We start from the raw sequence: 26147 nt of genomic DNA on the forward strand, positions 1-26147 counted from the left end.
ACCCAGTGGGAGGGGGGAGAAAATCAGGAAAAGAAGTAAAACTTGTGGGTTGAGATAAGAATGGTTTAATAGAACAGAAAAGAAGAAACTAATAATGATAATGATAGCACTAATAAAAGGACAACAGCAATAATAAAAGGATTGGAATGTACAAATGATGTGCAGTGCAATTGCTCACCACCCACCGATCAACAGCCAGCTAGTCCCCGAGCGGTGATTCCCCGCCCCCACTCCCCAGTTCCTATACTGGGTGGGATGTCACATGGTATGGAATACCCTGTTGGCCAGTTTGGGTCAGCTGCCCTGGCTGTGTCCTGTGCCAACTTCTTGTGCCCCTCCAGCTTTCTCGTTGGCTGGGCATAAGAAGCTGAAAAATCCTTAACATTAGTCTAAACATTTCTTAGCGACAACTGAAAACATCAGTGTTATCAACATTCTTCACATACTGAACTCAAAACATAGCACCGTACCAGCTACTAGGAAGACAGTTAACTCTATCCCAGCTGAAACCAGGACAAAGTGGAACCTAAACTAAAAATTATCAGGTCGTTCCTACTGGTGATTCCACTTGAGAGAGAAGCAGAGAACTTGCATATGAAAACATAAGAAAAAGTAAATTAATATGCTACAGAAGTTGATTTTATGTGTCTGTGTGTGACTTTTTTTCAGTCCCACCTAAGATTCTGATGCCTGATCACGTTCACATTAAAGCTGGAAAGAAACTGAGAATTGAAGCTCATGTATATGGGAAGCCTCAGCCAGTCTGTAAATGGTTGAAAGGAGATCAAGATGTACTTACATCCAGTCGCCTTGCTGTGCATAAAGCAGAAAAGTCTTCTGTTCTTATTATTAAGGATGTGACTAGAAAAGATTCTGATTTTTACACTCTTACTGCAGAAAATAGCTCTGGTACTGATAGTCAGAAAATCAGAGTGATAGTCATGGGTATGTTCCATTTGATTATTTTTAAACCCAGCTTTATACAAAACTATTTTTAGTATATTCTAGTGGTTGCCATTTTCTTTCAACCCGTTTTTTCTTAATATACATTTTTGTGCAGATAAACCAGGTCCACCACAGCCTCCATTTGATATTTCTGAAATAGATGCTGATGCTTGCACTCTTGCATGGCATATACCTCTCGAAGATGGTGGCAGTAATATTACCAACTATGTAGTTGAGAAATGTGATGTAAGCCGAGGAGACTGGGTAGCAGCTTTAGCTTCTGTCACAAAGACAAGCTGCAGAATTGGAAAACTGATTCCTGGAGAAGAGTATATGTTCCGTGTTCGTGCTGAAAATCGTTTTGGGATTTCTGAGCCGCTTACTTCTGGCAAGATGATTGCAAGGTTCCCATTTGGTATGTCAGTTTTTGATAGTAGCATTTCTATTTTTAGTCCTCCTAGTAAGAAAGCATGTGACTGATATCAATCTTTGTATTTTTTTCTAGATGTTCCTAGTGAACCAAAAAATGCACGTATTACCAAGGTCAATAAGGACTGCATTTTTGTTGCCTGGGATAAACCTGATAGTGATGGAGGCAGTCCAATCACTGGTTATCTCATTGAGCGCAAAGAAAGGAACAGTTTACTGTGGGTGAAAGCTAATGACACAGCTGTGCGCTCCACAGAATACCCTTGTGTGGGGCTCATCGAAGGTCTTGAGTATACTTTCAGAATTTATGCATTGAACAGAGCTGGAGCAAGTAAACCTAGTAAACCAACTGAGTTTGTCACAGCAAGAGCACCAGTTGGTAAGTCAAACATACCAATCATTTGCAACAGACTACTGTTTTTATGGTCATTTTCAATATATCTGCAACTCTTTATGATCGTCAGTTTGTCCTTATGTTTATATTTTCACATTTACTGTGACTGCACTGTGAGCGCACTGTGTGGGTATGCTGTAAATAGGATCCAGCACTGTTAAAGCCATTTTTAAATATGTTAGCTTTTTTGGCCAAACAGACTAACATGATCTTATTTGCCTTAGATCCCCCTGGAAAACCTGAAGTTATTGATGTCACTAAGAGTACTGTATCACTGGTATGGACAAGACCAAAGCATGATGGTGGTAGCAAACTTATTGGCTACTTTGTTGAAGCTTGCAAATTACCTGGTGATAAGTGGGTTCGGTGCAATACAACTCCACATCAAATACCCCTAGAAGAATACACTGCTACTGATTTGGAAGAAAATGCTCAATATCAATTTAGAGCAATTGCCAAGACAGCAGTTAACATTAGCCGACCTTCAGAACCTTCTGATCCAGTGACCATTCATCCAGAAAATGGTAAGAAATGTAAAAGCATTTGAGAACTCTGATAAGAGTCTGTGCATATTTAACTAACACTCATGTGAAGAATAAGATGTTTATCTCTTACTAGATTTATTAACTTTTTGGCTCTTTCCTTTCAGTTCCCCCCAGAATAGAGCTGGATCTGTCTATGCAATCACAGCTTACAGTAAAAGCTGGAACTAATGTGCGTCTGGAGGCAAATGTATATGGCAAGCCGATGCCAACAATCAGCTGGAAGAAAGAAGGAGAAGTTTTAAAGCCAACTGAGGGTGTTAAGATCACCACTAAGAGAAATCTTGCTACAGTTGAGTTGTTCAGTGTTAACAGGAAGCAAACAGGAGACTATACTATTACTGCTGAAAATGCAAGTGGATCAAAGTCAGCAACCATTAAGCTTAAAGTACTCGGTAAGCTAAAGACTGTCTGTTAATAAATACATTTATAGTTAAATGATATAGCAAGAGATAGAGTTATAACAATGTGATGTTAATTCTTCTAGATAAGCCTGGTCCACCGGCCTCCGTTAAAATCAAACATATGTATGCGGATCGTGCAATGCTTTCTTGGGAGCCTCCTCTGGAAGATGGAGGTTCAGAAATTACTAACTACATTGTAGACAAGCGTGAAACAAGTAGACCAAACTGGGCCCAAGTCAGTGCCAATATACCCATTACAAGCTGCACAGTGGAGAAACTAATAGAAGGACATGAGTACCAGTTCCGCATATGTGCTGAAAACAAATATGGTGTTGGAGATCCTATCTTGACTGAACCAGCAGTTGCTAAGAATCCATATGGTAAGTGCTTTGTGGGATAGCTTCATTAGTCACCGTTTTTTTGTGTACACTTATGAATGTGAACATAACTTTCAACTACATCTTCACAGATGTACCCGGACCTTGTGATCCACCGATAATTAGCAATGTAACGAAAGACTTTATGACTGTTAGCTGGAAGCCACCAGCTAGTGATGGTGGATCCCCAATAACTGGTTATATGCTTGAGAAGCGTGAAACTAAGGCTCTTAACTGGACAAAGGTAAACAGAAAGCCTGTCATTGAAAGAACTGTTAAGGCTACTGGACTCCAAGAAGGAACAGAATATGAGTTCCGGGTGATAGCATTGAATAAGGCTGGACCTGGCAAGCCTAGTGCACCATCTAAAGCAGTGTACGCTCGTGATCCTCAATGTAAGCCAAAATTCTCAGATATTTTCCATGGTTATTTCCAAATACTTTTGTACAGCACTTGGTACGATAACTTTATGATATTTTAATTCTCAGATCCTCCTGGCCCACCTGCTTTCCCGAAAGTGGTTGATACTACTCGTAATTCGATAAGCCTGTCATGGAGCAAACCAGCATATGATGGAGGAAGCCCTATTATTGGTTATCTAGTGGAAGCAAAAAGAGCTGACACAGACAACTGGGTCAGATGCAATCTACCCAAGAACTTACAGGCTACACGATTTGTGGTAACAGGGCTGATAGAAGATACAGAGTACCAGTTCCGCATTTATGCTGTCAATAAGATTGGATACAGTGATCCAAGTGATGTTCCTGATAAACACACTGCCAAAGACATTTTAAGTATGTTCACTGAACACAAATTACCTTGTTGACTTTTGTTTTAATTTATGAGATGGGTTCCAAAGACAGGGTTTGTCACAGATCACAGAAGCAGATTAATTTTGAATGTGTCATATCTCAAAAAATGTAGGCTAAAAGTGGTTAATTTGGAAGAGAATAGGGGAGGTAGGAAGTGAGTAGAATCTGACTGGTGTCTGCTTTTTTCATTTCTATGCTAGATACTCTTCTGCCTCCTATTTTGTGTCTTCAAGAATTTTTTCTTTCTCTAATGCTAAAATTAGACTTTTCAGATCTCTCTTCTAAAAACTTTCAGTCTTCTTTATTTCTTCTAAATCATTTGAAGCCAAGATTACTATTCTAAGTATCCATGTGCACACTATTTAATCGTATGACACATATTCCTTAAGAGCCATGTTGGCTTCTGTATGTATTTTGCTGTATGTACAAAAGCATTGCTTCACAGAACTGTCTTGGTTCAAGATAAGCAGAACAGTCCAGGAAGCTTTGAAACTCTTTTGAATTCTAGAGAGCATAGGATACTTCTTCATATGACAAGTAATGTAAATGGTGGAAAAGGCAGAAAAAAAGGAAGTGAAATCAGTGAAAAAAAAAGCCAAGTTTGCAAATTATCTTGAAATGGGAGTTGGGTCACTAACTCACCAACATCATCACAGGCATGAGAACAAGTTTGGTAATCTAGTGAAATGCCAGCAGAGAGGGACTTTTTGTCACAGTAACTTTAGTGATAGTCTTAAAGATGATGTTTTAATTGCATGGTTTTCGTTAAACACACAGTTCCTCCTGAAGGAGAACTTGATGCTGAACTAAGGAAAGTCCTTGTGTTGCGTGCTGGAGTCACAATGAGACTTTATGTGCCAGTAAGAGGACGTCCACCTCCAAAGATTACGTGGTCTAAAGTGGGTGCCAACCTAAGAGATAGACAAGGATTAGACATCAAATCAACTGATTTTGATACCTTCCTGCGTTGTGAAAATGTAAACAAATATGATGCTGGAAAATATGTCCTCAGTCTGGAGAACAGCTGTGGCAAAAAGGCATACACCATTGTTGTAAAAGTACTTGGTAAGTGTCAGGGTTTTCTCTATTATAATGTATTTGTTAACTTTTTAATGGAATTTTTTTTTTATTTTGTTTACTAAATCAAATGTGGGGTTGTGTTTATCTAGATACTCCAGGGCCTCCAATTAACCTGATTGTAAAGGAGGCATCTAAGGATTCTGCCTTCATTACATGGGAACCTCCACTAATAGATGGTGGCAGTCCAATCACAAATTATGTCGTTGAAAAACGTGATGCAGAAAGAAAGTCATGGTCCACAGTAACAACAGAATGTCCAAAGACAAGCTGCAGGATAACCAACTTAGAAGAAGGCAAATCTTACTTCTTCAGGGTTTTTGCTGAAAATGAATATGGTATTGGTGACCCCTGTGAAACTCGTGATGCTGTTAAAGCTTCTGGTAAGAAAAATGACTCCATTTCACCTATTTTGGTATTCAAATAATTTCTATTTTTAGCTTGAATGGACACTTACTATGCTTTTCTTCCTTCTAGAAACACCTGGGCCAGTTGTGGATCTAAAAGCTTCAGCTGTAACAAAATCATCATGCAATTTAGTATGGAAAAAGCCTATCAGTGATGGTGGAAGCCGTATTTTTGCATATGTTGTCGAGGTCCTGATTGGTGAAGATAAATGGCAAGAAGTCATGCGGTCAAAGAACCTCCATTTTTCAATGAGAGATCTAAAAGAAGGACAAGAATACACTTTCAGAGTGAGAGCCCAAAATGATGCTGGATATGGAACCCCAAGAGAGCTCACAATAGTGGCAAGGGATGATGTTGGTAAGAAGCAACTTAAGATCATTAATTCAATGCTTCACTTACCCCAAATACATTTATTTTATGCTTACTTTCATTACCTTTAAATGCCTTTAAAATGGCATCTTACTTTTATCACAGAGTTTATGCATAGTTGAATAACCGGTTTCTTTTATTTTTACAGTGGCACCTGATCTTGATTTAAGAGATCTACCTGATTTCTGCTATATAGCTAAAGAGGGTAGCAATTTCCGTCTTAAAATCCCAATTAAAGGCAAGCCTGTCCCAACTGTAACTTGGAAGAAAGATGAAGACCAGGCACTTACTGAGAGTGGAAGAGTTGCATTTGAATCTACAGCAGTTAACACCACACTTGTGGTATATGACTGCCAGAAAGCTGATGCTGGAAAATACACAATAACTCTGAAGAATGTTGTTGGCAGCAAGGAAGGCACTATTTCTGTGAAAGTTGTTGGCAAACCTGGAATACCAACAGGTCCGGTGAAATTTGAAGAAGTCACAGCTGATGCCGTAACCTTAAAGTGGGGCCCTCCAAAAGATGATGGTGGTTCAGAAATCACTAACTATGTCCTAGAGAAGAGAGATAATGTAAACAATAAGTGGGTGACTTGTGCCTCTGCAGTCCAGAAAACCACATTTAGAGTTACAAGACTTCATGAAGGAAATGAATATACATTCAGGATCAGGGCTGAAAATAAATACGGAGTAGGTGAAGGTCTTAAATCTGACCCTGTCATTGCAAAACATCCATTTGGTAAGTATCCATTGATTTTCAAAATTGAAAAAAAATGTTTTAGGGGTGATATTTATTTTTAATGTTACTGCATTTTTTTTATATTGTTTAGATGTGCCAGATGCTCCTCCACCTCCCAACATTGTTGATGTTCGGCATGAATCTGTAGCTTTAACTTGGACTGATCCCAGAAGAACTGGAGGCTCACCAATCACAGGTATATCCCCCAAAGCCTCCCTAGTATTTCAGTTCTTAATAGTTCTTTCTCTCTGTCAAAGGGTAAGATAAAACTCAGGTGTTTATGCTTCAAATTGAGTGATTGATTGATTGATTGATTGACTGTTTTACTTCCTACTCTTTCTCCATGATGAATTTTTAAAAAAACTTAACTTAAAAGTCAGGAAAACACTATCTGAGAAACAATATTTTTGCACAGAGCCAAAACATCTAAAGAAAGAAAAACAGTCACCTATATGTTACATTACTTGGGTCTATAAAATTAACAATTTGCATTTACAAACATCTCATCATTGCAATTACTTACATCTGTAATGTATGTCCACATCCATTTCTCAATCTGGTTTTCGGTGTTCCTCTTGCACAATGCCTGTGTGACATGCCATACAGGCAGTATGATGTCTCATAATGCTATGAGAAATGAAAATTTCTATAAAACCCCTCATATTTTCATCTCACCATTTATCTTCTAGGTTATCACATTGAAGTCAAAGAAAGAAATAGTCTTCTGTGGAAGAGAGCAAATAAAACACCAATAAGAATGAAAGATTTCAGAGTGACAGGGTTAACTGAAGGTCTGGAATATGAATTCAGAGTAATGGCGATCAATTTGGCTGGAGTAGGTAAACCAAGTCTGCCATCTGAACCAGTTGTGGCACTTGATCCTATTGGTAAGTCATCAGGAGAATAAAAAGGAAAATTCTGAAATATGAAATAACTTTTGTTTGATCACTATTTATTATTTTCTCTTCTAGATCCCCCTGGGAAACCTGAAGTTATCAATGTAACTAGGAACTCAGTAACACTCATTTGGACAGAACCAAAATATGATGGTGGACATAAGTTAACTGGCTATATTGTTGAAAAGCGTGATTTACCCTCAAAGACTTGGACAAAAGCTAATCATGTGAATGTTCCAGACTGTGCATTTACTGTAACTGACCTCACTGAAGGCTCCAAATATGAGTTCAGAATTAGAGCAAAGAACACTGCTGGAGCTATCAGTCCTCCATCTGAACCCACAGACACCATAATATGCAAGGATGAGTATGGTATGTGGATGGCATTAAAAATGTAGAATTTTATTTGAATAATTAATAGAAAATCCTCCCCCCCCCCCCCCCCCCATGTTCTTGTTATAACAATCAGGGTTGTTTGTTTGTTTGTTTTGACAGAGGCACCAAGCATTGTTATCGATCCTACTTTGAAGGAAGGTTTAACAGTAAAAGCAGGAGACACCATTACAGTGTCTGCCATTAGTATCCGTGGCAAACCACCTCCAACTTCAGCATGGTCAAAAGCTGGAAAAGATTTTAGACCTTCAGAGATTGTGCACATTGAAACCACACCAACTTCTTCTACTCTAACCGTCAAATATGCAGCCAGAAAAGATTCTGGAGAATACACAATCACTGCAACCAATCCTTTTGGCACTAAGCAGGAGAGCATACATGTGAAAGTTTTAGATGTTCCAGGACCTCCAGGGCCTATTGAGATCAGCAATGTTTCAGCAGAAAAAGCGACTCTTACATGGTCACCTCCTGCAGAAGACGGTGGATCACCAATCAAATCATATGTTCTTGAAAAGAGAGAAACTAGCCGACTGCTCTGGACATTGGTTGCTGAAAATATTGAAAGTTGTAGGCATGTTGTTACCAAGCTCATTCAAGGAAATGAATATGTTTTCCGTGTCTCAGCAGTAAATCAATACGGCAAGGGTGAAGCAGTACAATCAGAACCAGTTAAAATGGTGGATAGATTTGGTATGTAGAACAAGCTAAGAGGTTCCAGTGTGTTTTTATTAATCTCTGAAGACTTGATTTTTGGTTTAACTTTTTTATTCCTTAACAGGTCCCCCAGGCCCCCCTGGAAAACCAGAAGTAACAAATGTGACTAAAAATACTGTCACAGTTACCTGGAAAAGGCCGGTAGATGATGGTGGAAGTGAAATCACAGGTTACTATGTGGAGCGAAGAGAAAAGAAAGGTTTAAGATGGGTCAGAGCAACAAAGAAACCAGTTTCAGATCTTAGATGCAAAGTAACTGGTCTCCTGGAAGGAAATGAATATGAATTCCGTGTCAGTGCAGAAAATAGAGCAGGAGTTGGACCACCAAGCGATGCTTCAAACTCAGTCATATGCAAGGATGTTGCATGTTAGTACCATGCCTTTTCTTTTTTGGGAGTGGGTGGGATGGGCAGGGAGCACTTTCAGGCAGTGTAAGAGTAACTTCCTCTGTAATGTAATGTTTTATCTTTTCCTCACTTTTCAGACCCACCAGGTCCACCTGCAAATCCAAGAGTGACTGATACTACAAAGACAAGTGCATCTTTAGCCTGGGGCAAGCCTCATTATGACGGTGGTCTTGACATAATTGGTTATATAGTAGAGCATCAAAAGGAAGGAGAAGAAGAATGGGTAAAAGACACGACAGGGACTGCTTTAAGAATCACTCAGTTTGTTGTTGCTCATCTGCAGACAGGAGCCAAATACAATTTCAGAATCTCTGCCATGAATGCTGCAGGTGTCGGTGAACCAGCAATAATTCCAAGTGTGGAAATCAAAGACCGGGAAGAGATTCCTGACTTTGAATTAGATGCTGAGCTAAGAAGAACGCTTGTTGTTAGAGCTGGATTAACTATTCGGATTTTTGTGCCAATTAGAGGACGTCCAACCCCAGAAGTTACATGGACAAAAGATGGTGTTTCACTCAAAGGACGTGCCAATATTGAAAATACAGACTCTTTTACACTCTTGATTGTCACAGAGTGTACCAGATATGATGCAGGAAAATACATAATGACTCTTGAAAATGCTGCTGGTAAGAAGACTGGCTTTGTAAATGTAAAAGTCTTGGATACACCAGGTCCACCAATAAACCTTAAGCCTAGAGAAATAACCAAAGACAGCATCACCCTCCAATGGGATATGCCTCTGATAGATGGCGGTTCACGTATAACAAACTATATTGTTGAGAAACGTGAATCAACTCGGAAAGCATATTCAACAGTCACAACCAACTGCCAGAAGTGTTCCTTTAGGATTCCTAATTTGGCTGAGGGGTGTGAATACTATTTCAGAGTGCTGGCTGAAAATGAGTATGGTATTGGTGAACCAGCTGAAACTGCAGAACCAGTAAGAGCTTCTGAGGCACCATCCCCACCTGAAAGCCTTAATATTATGGATGTAACACGGAGCTCAGTTAGCCTGGCTTGGCCAAAACCAGAACATGACGGTGGCAGCAAGATCACTGGGTATGTAATTGAAGCACAGAGAAAAGGAACCAACCAGTGGGCACACATCACCACTGTAAAAACACTGGACTGTGTAGTAAAGAATCTAACTGAAAATGAAGAATATACTTTCCAGGTTATGGCAGTTAACAGTGCTGGAAGAAGTGCCCCAAGAGAAAGCAGACCAGTTATTATCAAGGAGCAAACAATGCTACCAGAGTTTGACCTCCGTGGTATCTACCAGAAAACAGTCATTGCCAAAGCTGGTGACAATATCAAGATTGAAATCCCTGTGCTTGGTCGTCCAAGGCCTACTGTGACTTGGAAGAAAGAAGACCAGATACTTAAGCAAACACAAAGGGTAAATTATGAAAATACTGCAACTGCAACCATACTAACCATCAATGAATGTAAACGAAGTGATAGTGGTCAATATCCACTCTCAGCTAAAAATATTGTTGGAGAAGTTAGTGAAGTAATCACAGTTCAGGTTCATGACATACCTGGACCTCCTACTGGACCAATCAAATTTGACGAAATTTCATCTGACTTTCTAACATTCTCATGGGAGCCTCCTCTGAATGATGGTGGCGTACCAATAAGTAACTACGTTGTAGAAATGCGTCAAACTGACAGTACCACATGGACTGAATTGGCAACCACAGTGATACGTACTACATTTAAAGCCACTCGTCTTACTACTGGAGTTGAGTATCAGTTCCGTGTTAAAGCTCAAAACAGATATGGAATTGGTCCAGCCATTACTTCAGAGTCTGTAGTTGCCAACTACCCATTTAAGGTACCTGGGCCTCCTGGCACTCCTCAGGTGATTGCAGTCACCAAAGAAACCATGACCATTAGCTGGAATGAACCAGTAACTGATGGTGGAAGCCCAATTCTGGGATATCATGTTGAAAGAAAAGAACGAAATAGCATTCTTTGGCAGACTGTAAGTAAAATGCTGGTATCAGGCAATATCTTTAAATCAACTGGACTTACTGATGGCATTGCATATGAATTCCGTGTTATAGCAGAAAATCTGGCTGGGAAGAGTAAGCCAAGCAAGCCATCTGAGCCTGTGTTTGCCCTCGACCCAATAGATCCACCTGGTAAGCCGATACCTCTGAACATTACAAGACATGCAGTTACACTGAAGTGGACTAAACCAGAATATAATGGAGGTTTTAAGATAACTGGCTACACTGTTGAAAAAAGAGACCTTCCTAATGGCCGTTGGCTGAAGGCTAATTTCAGCAACATACTAGAGACTGAATTCACTGTAAGTGGTTTGACAGAAGATGCTGCCTATGAATTCCGTGTGATTGCTAGGAACGCTGGTGGGGCTGTTAGTCAGCCCTCTGAGCCATCAGATGCAATAACTTGTAGAGATGACATTGAAGCACCAAAGATAAGGGTGGATGCTAAATACAAAGACACCTTAGTGCTGAAAGCAGGTGAAGTTTTCAGACTTGAGGCTGATGTTTCAGGTCGCCCTCCACCAACTATGACATGGACAAAAGGAGAAAAAGAACTTGAAGACACAGCAAAATTAGAAATAAAAATAGCAGATTTCTCTACTGTTCTTATCAATAAAGATTCTTCAAGAAGAGATGGCGGTGCCTATACACTTACTGCAACAAATCCTGGTGGTTTTGCCAAGCATATCTTCAATGTTAAAGTTCTTGATAGACCTGGTCCCCCAGAAGGACCTTTGACTGTGTCTGAAGTCACTGCAGAAAAATGTGTGCTGTCATGGCTACCTCCACTGGATGATGGGGGAGCAAAGATTGACCATTATGTGGTTGAAAAACGTGAAACCAGTAGATTGGCATGGACAGCTGTAGCCACAGAAGTTCCATTAACTAAACTGAAGGTTACTAAGCTGTTGAAGGGCAATGAGTATGTGTTCCGTGTTATGGCTGTTAACAAATATGGAGTTGGTGAGCCTCTGGAATCAGAGCCTGTTCTTGCAGTAAATCCATATGTGCCACCTGATCCACCTAAAACACCTGAAGTTACAGCAATTACAAAAGATTCTATGGTTGTCTGTTGGGGCCATCCTGATTCTGATGGTGGGAGCCCAATAACTAACTATATTGTGGAACGTCGAGACAGGGCTGGTCTACGGTGGGTGAAATGTAACAAACGGGTTGTTACTGACTTACGTTATAAAGTGTCTGGACTGACAGAAGGCCATGAATATGAATACAGAGTCATGGCTGAAAATGCTGCTGGAGTCAGTGAGCCAAGTCCAACCAGTCCATTCTATAAAGCTTGTGATACTGTATTTAAGCCTGGTCCCCCAGGTAATCCTCGTGTTTTGGATAGCAGCAAGTCCTCAATTACAATAGCATGGAACAAACCAATATATGATGGTGGTTCAGAGATCACAGGTTACATGGTTGAGATCGCACTACCTGAAGAAGATGAATGGAAGATTGTAACTCCACCAGTAGGTTTAAAGGCCACTTCTTTTACCATCACTGACCTGAAAGAAAATCAGGAGTATAAAATACGGATATATGCTATGAACTCTGAAGGTCTCGGAGAACCTGCTCTTGTTCCTGGGACTCCAAAAGCTGAAGAAAGAATGCTACCTCCAGAGATTGAACTTGATGCAGAACTACGTAAGGTTGTCACTATTAGAGCCTGCTGTACTCTAAGGCTCTTTGTCCCAATCAAAGGAAGACCAGCACCTGAAGTAAAATGGACAAGAGAACATGGAGAATCTTTGGATAGAGCGAGCATTGAATCAACAAGCTCTTACACTCTACTTATTGTGGAAAACGTAAATAGATTTGATAGTGGCAAATACATACTGACAATTGAAAACAGCTCAGGTAGTAAGTCAGCATTTGTGAATGTCAGAGTTCTTGATACCCCAGGGGCACCTCAAGATTTGAAAATAAAAGAAGTTACAAAATCATCTGTTACTCTCACGTGGGAGCCTCCTCTCATAGATGGTGGCTCTAAAATAAAAAATTACATTGTTGAAAAGCGTGAATCAACAAGAAAAGCTTATTCAACTGTTAATGCCAATTGCCACAAGACCACCTGGAAAGTTGATTCACTGCAAGAAGGCTGCAACTACTACTTCAGAGTCCTAGCTGAAAATGAGTATGGAATAGGCCTTCCAGTTGAAACTTCAGAATCCGTAAAAGTATCAGAGAGACCACTTCCACCGGGGAAAATAACTTTGTTGGATGTCACAAGAAATAGCGTATCCTTATCTTGGGAAAAACCTGAACATGATGGTGGTAGCAGAATTCTGGGCTACATTGTAGAAATGCAAAGCAAAGGCAGTGAAAAGTGGTCAACTTGTGCTACAGTAAAAGTTACTGAAGCCACTATTACAGGATTGATCCAAGGTGAAGAATACACCTTCCGTGTTTCGGCTCAGAATGAGAAAGGTATCAGTGATCCCCGCCAGCTGGGTATACCAGTTATTGCAAAGGATCTTGTGATTCCACCAGCTTTCAAACTACTGTTTACCACCTTCAGTGTTCTAGCAGGAGAGGACTTAAAGGTTGATGTTCCTTTTGTTGGTCGACCCAAACCAGCAGTGTTTTGGCATAAAGACAATGTGGCATTGAAGCAGACGACAAGAGTAAATGCAGAAAGTTCAGAAAATAACACAGTGTTAACAATAAAAGAAGCATGCAGAGAAGATGTGGGGAATTATTTAGTTAAACTTACAAACTCTGCAGGTGAAGCAACTGAGACCCTAAATATTGTTGTCCTTGACAAACCAGGACCTCCAACTGGACCAGTAAAAGTAGATGAAGTAACAGCAGATAGTATTACCATTTCCTGGGAACCACCCAAGTACGATGGTGGTAGCTCTATCAATAATTACATTGTAGAAAAAAGAGACACTTCCACCACCACTTGGCAGATTGTGTCAGCTACTGTTGCAAGAACAACTATAAAAGCAAGTCGATTAAAGACTGGCTGTGAATATCAGTTCAGAATCGCAGCTGAGAACAGATACGGGAAGAGTACCTATCTCACTTCAGAGCCAATCATAGCCCAATACCCATTTAAAGTTCCCGGTCCACCTGGAATGCCTTTTGTAACAAACGTCTCAAAAGACAGCATGGTGGTACAGTGGAATGAACCAGTCAATGATGGTGGTAGCAAGATCATTGGGTATCACTTGGAGCGTAAAGAAAGAAACAGCATTCTGTGGGCTAAACTCAATAAAACACCTATTCCAGATACCAAATTTAAGACAACTGGCCTTGAGGAAGGTCTTGAATATGAGTTCAGAGTTTATGCAGAAAACATAGTGGGCATTGGAAAGGCAAGTAGAGCATCTGAATGCTACACTGCACATGATCCATGTGACCCTCCAGGTCGTCCAGAACCTATAATTGTCACAAGAAGCTCAGTAACACTTCAGTGGAAGAAACCTGTATATGATGGTGGAAGCAAGATCACAGGCTATGTTGTTGAAAAGAAGGAGCTACCTGATGGTCGTTGGATGAAAGCAAGCTTTACAAATGTCATTGATACCCAATTTGAAGTAACTGGTCTAGTTGAAAACCAGAGGTATGAGTTCCGTGTTATAGCAAGAAATGCTGCAGGTATTTTCAGTGAACCATCTGAGAGCTCAGGGGCAATTACAGCAAGAGATGAAGTAGAACCTCCTCATATAAGTATGGATCCAAAATACAAAGACACTATTGTAGTGCATGCTGGTGAGTCATTCAGGCTTGATGCTGACGTTCATGGCAAACCAATACCTTCCATTCAGTGGTTAAAAGGTGATCGTGAGCTGACAAATACTGCTCGTATGGAAATAAAAAGTACCGATTTTGCAACAAGCCTTAGTGTGAAGGAAGCCATTAGAGTTGACAGTGGTCAGTATGTACTACTGGCAAAGAATGTTGCAGGTGAAAAGAAAGTTCCCGTTAACGTCAAAGTTCTTGATAGACCTGGACCACCAGAAGGTCCTGTTGAGATTACAGGCGTTACTGCTGAAAAATGCATGCTGTCATGGAAACCTCCGCTACAAGATGGTGGTAGCGATATTTCACACTACGTTGTAGAAAAAAGGGAAACCAGTCGCTTGGTGTGGACAGTCATTGATTCAAATGTGCAAACCCTAAATTGCAAAGTTACAAAACTTTTAGAAGGAAATGAATATGTTTTCCGCATCATGGCGGTAAATAAATACGGCGTTGGTGAACCTCTCGAGTCCGAACCAGTTCTTGCAAAGAACCCATTTGTAGTGCCACTTGCACCAAAAGCACCAGAAGTCACAGCCATTACCAAGGATTCTATGATAGTTGTATGGGAAAGGCCAGCCTCAGATGGTGGTAGTGAAATCCTGGGCTACGTCCTTGAAAAACGAGATAAGGAAGGTATTCGCTGGACAAGATGTAACAAACGCTTGATAAGTGAACTGCGATACAGAGTGACTGGGCTTATAGAAAATCATGATTACGAGTACAGAGTTTCAGCTGAAAATGCTGCTGGTCTTAGTGAACCGAGCCCACCTTCCACTTACTACAAAGCGTGTGATCCTATTTACAAGCCAGGTCCACCCAATAATCCTAAAGTTGTGGATGTTACAAGATCTTCGGTTTTCCTTTCATGGGGTAAACCTATCTATGATGGTGGCTCTGAAATTCAGGGATACATTGTGGAAAAATGTGATGTAAGTGACGGCCAATGGGCAATTTGTACCCCTCCAACTGGAATTAAGAATACTCACATGGAAGTAGAAAAATTAGTGGAAAAACATGAATACAAATTCCGCATATGTGCAGTTAATAAAGCAGGAGTTGGAGAGCATGCAGATGTTCCTGGTTCTGTTATTGTGGAAGAGAAGATGGAGGCACCAGACCTTGACCTTGACATGGAATTAAGGAAGATTGTAAATGTGAGGGCAGGAGGTTCCTTAAGACTGTTTGTTCCCATCAGAGGTCGTCCAACACCTGAAGTAAAATGGGGTAAAATGGATGGTGAGATCAGAGAGGCAGCTATTATTGATACCACTAGCAGCTTTACTTCCCTTGTTCTAGACAACGTTAACAGATTTGATACTGGAAAATATACTCTGACTTTAGAAAACAGCAGTGGAACCAAGTCTGCCTTTGTCAGTGTAAGAGTACTGGATACCCCAAGTGCACCTGTTAATTTAAAAATCAGAGAGATCACTAAAGACTCTGTTTCACTTTCATGGGAGCCTCCTCTCTTGGATGGTGGAGCAAAAATAAAGAATTACATTATTGAAAAGCGTGAAGCAACAAGAAAAGCATATGCAGCTGTTGTAACAAACTGCCACAAGACTTCATGGAAAGTAGATCAACTTCAGGAGGGCTGCTATTACTTCTTTAGAATCTCTGCTGAGAATGAATATGGAATTGGCCTCCCTGCAGAAACCAGTGACCCAGTTAAAGTTGCTGAAGTTCCACAGCCTCCTGGGAAAATAACAGTGGATGATGTCACGAGAAACAGTATCTCACTAAGCTGGGCAAAACCTGAACATGATGGTGGCAGCAAAATCATACAATACATTGTTGAAATGCAAGCAAAGGGTAGTGAGAAGTGGTCAGAGTGTGCTCGTGTAAAAACACTCGAAGCGGTTATTACTAACCTAACTCAAGGGGAAGAATATCTTTTTAGAGTAATGGCTGTAAATGAAAAGGGTAAGAGTGATCCTAAAGCACTTGCAGTTCCAATAGTTGCCAAAGACCTGGTGATTGAACCTGATGTAAGACCTGCTTTTCACAGTTATAGTATCCAAGTGGGACAAGATCTGAAAGTAGAAGTACCAATTGCAGGTCGACCGAAACCAACTGTTACCTGGGTAAAAGATGGCCAGCCATTGAGGCAGACGACAAGGGTGAATGTTAGCGATTTGACTGATCTTACTATATTGAATATTAAAGAAACTAGCAAAGAGGACAGTGGCACTTATGAAATCACTGTGGCTAATGTTGTTGGGCAAAAGTCTGCCTCTGTTGAAATTATAACTCTAGACAAACCTGACCCTCCAGTAGGACCTGTGAAGTTTGATGAAATAAGTGCAGAAAGTATTACCCTATCATGGAATCCCCCAGTGTACACAGGCGGCTGCCAAATCACCAACTATGTTGTTCACAAGAGAGATACAACAACCACTGTATGGGAAACAGTTTCGGCTACTGTTGCAAGAACTACACTGAAAGTGACTAAACTGAAAACTGGTTCAGAATACCAGTTCAGAATATTTGCTGAGAACAGGTACGGGCAGAGCTTTGCATTGGAATCTGTACCAGTTGTAGCACAGTACCCCTACAAGGAACCAGGACCTCCTGGCACACCATTTGTGACAACGGTTACAAAAGATTCCATGGTAGTACAGTGGCATGAACCAATAAATGATGGTGGCAGTAGAGTGTTGGGCTACCATCTTGAGAGAAAGGAGAAAAACAGCATTTTATGGGCTAAAGTGAACAAGACTATTATTCAGGACACAAGTTTTAAGACAACTAACCTTGAAGAAGGAATTGAATATGAGTTTCGAGTTTCTGCAGAAAATATTGTTGGTGTAGGCAAAACAAGTAAAGTTTCTGAGTGCTATGTAGCTCGTGACCCATGTGATCCTCCAGGTCGCCCAGAAGCTATAATAATAAAAAGAAGCTCTATTACTCTGCAGTGGACCAAACCAGAATATGATGGTGGAAGTAAGATTACTGGTTATATTGTAGAGAAACGTGACTTACCAGATGGTCGCTGGATGAAAGCTAGCTTTACAAATATCATTGAAACTCAGTTCACTGTAACAGGGCTTACTGAAGACCAAAGATATGAATTTAGAGTAATTGCAAAGAATGCTGCAGGTGCAATAAGCAAACCTTCTGACAGTACAGGACCAATAACAGCAAGGGATGAAGTTGAACTTCCACGAATTTCAATGGATCCGAAGTACAAAGACACAATTGTTGTAAATGCTGGTGAAACATTCAGACTTGAGGCTGATGTTCATGGAAAGCCACTACCAACCATTAAGTGGTACAAAGGAGATAAAGAGCTTGAGGAAACTGCTAGATATGAAATAAAGAACACAGATTTCAGTGCATTAATAATTGTAAAAGATGCTATTAGAGTTGATGGTGGACAGTACATTTTAGAAGCCTCTAATGTTGCAGGAACAAAAACAGTACCAGTAAATGTAAAAGTCCTGGACAGGCCAGGACCTCCAGAGGGCCCAGTCCAAGTGACAGGAGTTACAGCTGAAAAATGTTCATTGGCATGGGCTCCTCCTCTTCATGATGGTGGCAGTGATATTTCTCATTACATTGTGGAGAAGAGAGAAACTAGTCGCCTAGCATGGACTGTTGTTGCTTCAGAGGTTTTACCTACAATGCTGAAAGTAACAAAACTCTTGGAAGGAAATGAATATGTTTTCCGTATTATGGCAGTTAACAAATACGGGGTTGGTGAGCCTTTAGAATCTGTGCCAGTAATGATGAAAAATCCATTTGTGGTTCCTGGACCACCAAAGGCTTTGGAAATTACCAACATCACAAAGGATTCTATGACTGTCTGCTGGAGCCGGCCAGATAGTGATGGAGGTAGTGAAATCATAGGTTACATAGTAGAAAAGAGAGACCGAGCAGGCATCAGATGGATAAAATGCAATAAACGCCGAATTACAGATTTGCGATTAAGAGTTACAGGTTTAACAGAGGATCATGAATATGAATTCAGAGTTTCTGCTGAAAATGCTGCTGGAGTGAGTGAACCAAGCCAAGTTTCTCCTTACTTTAAAGCTTGTGACCCCATGTTCAAGCCTGGCCCACCTACAAACGCCCATGTTGTGGATACCACCAAAACTTCTGTTACACTTGGTTGGAGTAAACCTATTTATGATGGTGGTTGTGAAATCCAGGGATACCTTGTAGAAATCTGCAAAGCAGATGAAGATGAATGGTCACTTGTTACTCCACAGACAGGTGTACGTCCCACTCGATTTGAAATCAAAAAGCTTATTGAACATCAAGAATATAAACTACGAGTGTGTGCCCTCAACAAGATTGGTGTAGGAGAGGCTGCATCAGTTCCTGGTACTATTAAACCAGAAGACAAACTTGAAGCTCCAGAACTTGATATTGATTCAGAGCTAAGGAAAGGGATAGTGGTTAGAGCTGGCGGCTCTGCTAGGATTCACATACCATTCAGAGGACGACCAACACCTGACATCACATGGTCTCGAGAGGAAGGTGAATTCACAGAAAAAGTTCAGATTGATAAAGGCATAAACTACACACAACTTTCAATTGACAACTGTGATAGAAATGATGCTGGAAAGTACATTCTTAAGTTGGAGAACAGCAGTGGTTCTAAATCTGCATTTGTTACAGTAAAAGTCTTGGACACACCAGGACCACCACAAAACTTAGTGGTAAAAGATATAAGGAAGGATTCTGCTGTATTATCTTGGGAACCGCCCATTATCGATGGTGGTGCAAAGGTAAAGAACTATGTAATAGACAAGCGTGAGTCAACCAGGAAGGCATTTGCAAATGTAAGTGCTAAGTGTGGCAAGACAAGTTTTAAAGTTGAAAATCTTACAGAAGGAGCAATTTATTACTTCAGAGTTATGGCTGAAAATGAATTTGGAATTGGTGTTCCAGCTGAAACCACGGACGCTGTCAAAGCCTCAGAGCCACCTCTGCCTCCTGGGAAAGTAACACTCACCGATGTGACTCAGAGAAGTGCATCATTTACATGGGAAAAACCTGAACATGATGGAGGTAGCAGAATTTTGGGATACATTGTTGAAATGCTGCCTAAAGGAACAGAAAAATGGAGTGTTGTTAGTGAGACCAAAACATGCAATGCAGTTGTGTCTGGTTTGAGTTCAGGACAGGAATATCAATTTCGTGTGATTGCCTACAATGAAAAAGGCAAAAGCGATCCCAGAGCACTTGGAATTCCTGTGATAGCTAAAGACTTGACAATTGAGCCAACTTTCAAACTGATGTTTAATACATACAGTGTACAGGCTGGAGAAGATCTAAAGGTAGAAGTACCATTTATAGGTAGACCCAAACCTACTATTACTTGGACAAAGAATGAGCAGCCACTGAAACAGACAACCAGGTTACATATTCAGGATACATCAACATCAACTATCTTACATATTAAAGAAAGCAACAAGGAAGACTTTGGTAAATATACAGTAACAGCAACGAATACAGCAGGTACGGCAACAGAGCACCTGAGCATAATTGTACTGGAAAAGCCTGGCCCACCACAAGGACCTGTCCGCTTTGATGAAGTTAGCGCAGACTTTGTTGTTTTATCATGGGATCCACCTGATTATACTGGCGGCTGTCAGATAAGCAACTATATAGTAGAAAAGCGTGACACAAGCACTACCACGTGGAGCATTGTGTCAGCAACAGTTGCAAGAACAACTATCAAAGCAACAAAGCTTAAAACAGGTTCTGAATACCAGTTCAGGATTTCTGCTGAAAATAGATATGGGAAGAGCTCTCCTTTGGATTCTAAACCAGTTGTTGTGCAATACCCCTACAAGGTGCCTGGGCCACCTGGAACCCCATTTGTAACAGCAGCTTCCAAGGACCATATGATTGTAGAGTGGCATGAACCAGTTAATGATGGAGGAAGCAAAGTTCTTGGCTACCATCTTGAACGTAAAGATAAGAACAGCATTCTTTGGACAAAACAGAACAAGTCACTCATTGCAGACACCAAATACAAAACAGATGGCCTTGAAGAAGGTCTTGAATATGAGTTCAGAGTTTCTGCTGAAAACATTGTTGGCATTGGCAAAGTCAGCAAAGTATCAGAATTATATGTTGCCCGAGATCCTTGTGACCCACCTGGCCGCCCAGAGGCCATTGTTGTTACGAGAAATAATATCACATTGAAGTGGAAAAAACCAGAATATGATGGTGGAAGCAAAATAACTGGATATATTGTAGAAAAGAAAGAACTACCAGATGGTCGCTGGATGAAAGCCAGCTTTACAAATGTGTTGGAAACAGAATTTACAGTAAGTGGTCTTGTTGAAGACCAACGATACGAATTTAGAGTAATTGCAAGAAATGCAGCAGGTTGCTTGAGTGAACCATCTGAAAGTACAGGGCCCATTACTGCCAGAGATGAAATTGAAGCACCAGGGGCTTCTCTGGATCCTAAATACAAAGATGTCATTGTTGTTCATGCTGGAGAAACCTTTGTTCTTGAAGCTGATATCCACGGCAAACCTATTCCTGACATTACATGGTCAAAAGATGGTAAAGACCTTGAAGAAGCAACTGCAAGAATGGAAATTAAATCTACCATTCAGAAAACAACTCTTACTGTCAAAGACTGTGTAAGAGTAGATGGAGGTCACTATACTCTTAACCTCAGAAATGTTGGTGGCACAAAATCTATACCAATCACTGTAAAAGTGCTTGACAGGCCAGGACCTCCAGAAGGACCTTTGAAAGTTACAGGTGTCACTGCAGAAAAATGCTACTTGGCATGGGCTCCACCTTTACATGATGGTGGTTCTAGTATCTCACATTATATCATTGAGAAGAGAGAGACAAGCAGGCTTTCATGGACACAAGTAGCAACAGATGTGCAGGCTCTTAACCACAAAGTAACCAGACTCCTTGCTGGCAATGAGTACATTTTCCGTGTAATGGCAGTGAACAAATATGGAACTGGAGAACCCTTGGAATCTGAGCCAATTGTGGCTCGTAATCCATACAAACCCCCCGGTCCTCCTTCAACACCTGAAGTTTCAGCAATCACAAAAGATTCTATGGTGGTAACATGGTGTCGACCAGAAGATGATGGGGGAGCTGAAATTGAAGGTTACATACTTGAAAAACGAGACAAAGATGGTATCCGGTGGACCAAATGCAATAAGAAAAGGCTGACGGACTTGCGATTCAGAGCAACAGGTCTTACTGATGGGCATTTCTATGAATTTAGAGTTTCTGCTGAAAATGCTGCAGGGGTAGGGGAACCCAGTGAACCATCCATTTTCTATCGTGCTTGTGATGTATTATATCCACCAGGTCCACCAAGTAATCCAAAGGTTACAGACACTTCCAGATCATCAGTTTCCCTTGCCTGGAGTAAGCCCATTTATGATGGCGGTGCTCCAGTTAAGGGATATGTAGTAGAAGTAAAAGAAGCTGCTGCTGATGAATGGACTACCTGCACACCACCAACAGGCCTACAAGCAAAACAGTTCACTGTTACAAAACTTAAAGAGAACCAGGAGTATAACTTCCGCATTTGTGCCATCAACTCAGAAGGAGTAGGAGAACCTGCTACTATACCTGGTACAGTCATAGCAGCAGACAAGATTGAACCTCCTGAAATTGAGCTTGATGCAGATCTCAGAAAAGTAGTCACTGTACGTGCTAGTGGTACATTACGCCTCTTTGTCACCATCAAAGGAAGACCAGAACCTGAAGTTAAATGGGAGAAAGCAGAAGGAACAATTAGTGAGCGAGCTCAGATTGAAGTCACCAGTTCTTATACAATGCTGGTCATTGACAATGTGAATAGATTTGATAGTGGTAGATACAATCTTACTTTAGAGAACAACAGTGGCAAAAAATCAGCTTTTGTTAATGTCAGAGTGCTTGATACACCTAGTGCACCTATAAACCTGACAATCAGAGAAGTGAAGAAAGATTTTGTAACATTAGCCTGGGAACCGCCACTTATTGATGGTGGAGCTAAAATTACCAACTATGTAGTTGAAAAGCGAGAATCCACAAGAAAGGCATATGCCACAATTACAAACAACTGCACAAAGAATTCCTTCAAAATTACTCAGCTACAAGAAGGATGTAGTTATTACTTCCGTGTTCTAGCTGTAAATGAATATGGGGTTGGCTTACCAGCAGAAACACCTGACCCAATTAAGGTTTCTGAACCACCTTCTCCACCTGCAAAGGTCATTCTTGTTGATGTGACTCGCAACTCTGCTTCAATTAAATGGGAAAAGCCAGAGAGCGATGGTGGTAGTAAAATTACTGGTTATATAGTAGAAATGCAAACTAAAGGAAGTATAAAATGGAGTGCATGTACACAGGTGAAAACATTAGAAGCAACAATAACAGGTTTAAGTATGGGAGAAGAGTACAGTTTCAGAGTGATTGCTGTTAATGAAAAAGGAAAAAGTGATCCAAGAGAACTTGGTGTCCCAGTCATTGCAAAAGATATTGAAATCCAGCCATCTGCTGAGCTCCTTTTCAACACATTCACTGTGAAAGCTGGAGATGATCTTAAGATTGATGTGCCATTCAGAGGGCGACCTCTTCCAACTGTTAGCTGGAAGAAGGATGGGAATCCCTTAAAAGAGACAACCAGGGTAAATGTTCAGACATCAAAGACTTCAACTTTACTGTCCATCAAGGAAGCTTCAAATGAAGATTTGGGACATTATGAATTACATCTTTCAAATACTGCCGGATCAACAACAGCTTCTTTAACTGTAGTTGTCCTCGACAGACCAGGACCACCAACTGATGTGCATATTGATGAAATTAGTGCTGATAGTGTAACTCTGTCTTGGAAACCTCCAGTATATGATGGTGGGTGCCATATTAGCAATTACATTGTGGAGAAGCGAGAAACTACCACAACAACATGGGATGTAGTATCTGCAGCAGTTGCAAGAACATCAATTAAAGTATCTCGACTCACCACTGGCTCTGAATATCAATTCCGTATTTGTGCAGAAAACCGCTATGGGAAAAGCACTTACACTAATTCTCCTTCTGTTGTGGCAGAGTATCCATTTAAGCCTCCGGGACCACCTGGAACTCCTCATGTGGCACATGCAACTAAAGCTTTCATGATTGTAACTTGGCAGGTACCAGTTAATGATGGAGGTAGCAGAGTACTAGGATATCACTTGGAGCGTAAAGAAAGAAGCAGCATTCTTTGGACAAAAGTCAACAAGAGCCTTATACCTGATACTCAAATGAAAGTTACAGGTCTTGATGAAGGACTGCTGTATGAATATCGTGTGTATGCTGAAAACATTGCCGGAATAGGCAAATGCAGTAAAACATGTGAACCAGTTGCTGCAAGAGATCCATGTGATCCTCCTGGTCAACCAGAAGTTACTAATATTACAAGAACATGTGTATCACTGAAATGGACTAAACCAGAATATGATGGTGGAGCTAAAGTAACAGGATATATTATTGAACGCAGAGAGTTACCAGATGGTCGTTGGCTAAAGTGCAATTTTACTAATGTGCAAGAAACATACTTTGACGTAGGTGGACTTACAGAAGACCAGCGATATGAATTCCGTGTGATTGCAAAGAATGCTGCTGGACTCTTCAGTCAGCCATCTGAATCAACTGGACCTGTGACTGTAAAAGATGATGTAGAAGCTCCAAGAATTATGATGGATGCCAAATTCAGGGATGTTGTAGTTGTGAAAGCTGGAGAGGTGTTTAAAGTCAATGCTGATGTTGCAGGACGACCAGTTCCAGTGATTTCATGGACAAAGGATGGCAAGGAGCTTGAAGGAAAAGCTAGAGTTGAAATAGCCTCAACAGATCACACTACTGCAATAACCGTTAAGGACTGTATCCGAGGTGATTCAGGACAGTATGTACTAACATTACAAAATGTTGCAGGAACAAGATCTTTGGCAATTAATTGCAAAGTACTTGATAGACCTGGCCCACCTGCAGGCCCATTAGAAATAAATGGCCTTACTGCTGAAAAGTGCCATTTATCATGGGGACCCCCTCAAGAAAATGGCGGTGCAGATATTGATTATTACATTGTAGAAAAACGTGAGACCAGCAGAATTGCATGGACACTTTGTGAAGGAGAGCTTAGAACAACATCCTGTAAAGTGACAAAACTACTGAAGGGTAATGAGTATATTTTCAGAGTGATGGGAGTTAACAAGTATGGTGTTGGTGAGCCTCTAGAAAGTGTTGCTGTCAGAGCCCTAGACCCATTTACAGTCCCAAGTCCACCTACATCTTTAGAGATCACCAGTGTCAGCAAAGATTCGATAACTCTGTGCTGGGCAAGACCTGAGTCTGATGGAGGCAATGAGATCTCTGGCTATGTAATTGAAAGACGTGAGAAAACTAGCCTAAGATGGATTCGTGTAAACAAAAAGCCAGTTTATGATTTAAGAGTGAAATCATCTGGTCTCCGTGAAGGTTGTGAATATGAATTCCGGGTTTATGCAGAAAATGCTGCTGGCCTCAGCCTTCCAAGTGAAACCACACCATTAATTCGGGCAGAAGATCCAGTGTTCTTGCCATCTCCCCCATCTAAACCTAAGATTGTGGATTCTACAAGGTCAAATATAACAATTGGGTGGACAAAGCCACTGTTTGATGGAGGTGCTCCAGTAACAGGATACACAGTTGAATACAAGAAAACTGATGAAACTGACTGGACAACTGCTATTCAGAACTTAAGAGGCACAGAATACACCATAACTGGATTAGTAGCAGGCTCTGAGTACATCTTTAGAGTGAAATCCATTAACAAAATTGGTGCCAGTGAACCAAGTGATGTCTCGGAACCTCAGGTGGCAAAAGAAAGAGAAGAAGAACCTTCCTTTGATATTGACAGTGAAATGCGGAAGACTTTAATTGTAAAGGCTGGTGGATCATTCACAATGACTGTTCCTTTCAGAGGCAAACCAGTCCCAAATGTAACGTGGAACAAACCAGACACTGATCTCCGTACACGAGCAAGCATTGATACTTCAGACAATTGCACATCTCTTACTATTGAAAAAGCAACAAGAAACGATTCTGGAAAATACACACTAACATTGCAAAACATCCTGAACACTGCTACCTTGACTTTAATTGTCAAAGTTCTTGATACTCCTGGCCCACCATCTAATATTGCAGCAAAAGACGTAACTAAAGAATCTGCTGTGTTATCTTGGGATGTTCCTGAAAATGATGGTGGAGCACCTGTAAAGAACTACGTTATTGAAAAACGAGAAGCTAGCAAAAAAGCGTGGGTCACTGTGACGAACAATTGTCATCGTCTGTCCTACAAAGTGACTGGCTTGCAAGAAGGTGCCATTTACTACTTCCGGGTTTCTGGAGAAAATGAGTATGGTGTTGGAGTGCCTTCTGAGACCAAGGAGGGAACAAAAATAACAGGTGTGTTTTACTAAAAAACATATTTGTTAATATTTAAAACAATACATGTTTTAAAATG

General features: G+C 40.8%; 1 protein-coding gene across 1 annotated transcript in view; it reads left to right on the forward strand.

Annotated features, from left to right (window-relative positions):
* TTN (titin) overlaps positions 1-26147 on the forward strand; it is a 244973-nt gene that overhangs the window by 190717 nt on the left and 28109 nt on the right. Inside the window, exons 268-285 of the mRNA XM_030019102.1 lie at positions 670-945; positions 1061-1360; positions 1451-1753; positions 1993-2292; positions 2418-2705; positions 2798-3094; positions 3184-3486; positions 3580-3885; positions 4681-4968; positions 5073-5363; positions 5458-5745; positions 5906-6496; positions 6588-6692; positions 7186-7383; positions 7468-7764; positions 7888-8475; positions 8564-8866; positions 8984-26089. Of these exons, the coding sequence (XP_029874962.1) occupies positions 670-945; positions 1061-1360; positions 1451-1753; positions 1993-2292; positions 2418-2705; positions 2798-3094; positions 3184-3486; positions 3580-3885; positions 4681-4968; positions 5073-5363; positions 5458-5745; positions 5906-6496; positions 6588-6692; positions 7186-7383; positions 7468-7764; positions 7888-8475; positions 8564-8866; positions 8984-26089 (22428 nt within the window). The remainder of the gene's footprint in view (positions 1-669; positions 946-1060; positions 1361-1450; positions 1754-1992; positions 2293-2417; positions 2706-2797; positions 3095-3183; positions 3487-3579; positions 3886-4680; positions 4969-5072; positions 5364-5457; positions 5746-5905; positions 6497-6587; positions 6693-7185; positions 7384-7467; positions 7765-7887; positions 8476-8563; positions 8867-8983; positions 26090-26147) is intronic.

The sequence above is a fragment of the Aquila chrysaetos genome, chromosome 6 (assembly GCF_900496995.4).
Source record: "Aquila chrysaetos chrysaetos chromosome 6, bAquChr1.4, whole genome shotgun sequence".
In the NCBI taxonomy this organism is placed as follows: domain Eukaryota; kingdom Metazoa; phylum Chordata; class Aves; order Accipitriformes; family Accipitridae; genus Aquila; species Aquila chrysaetos.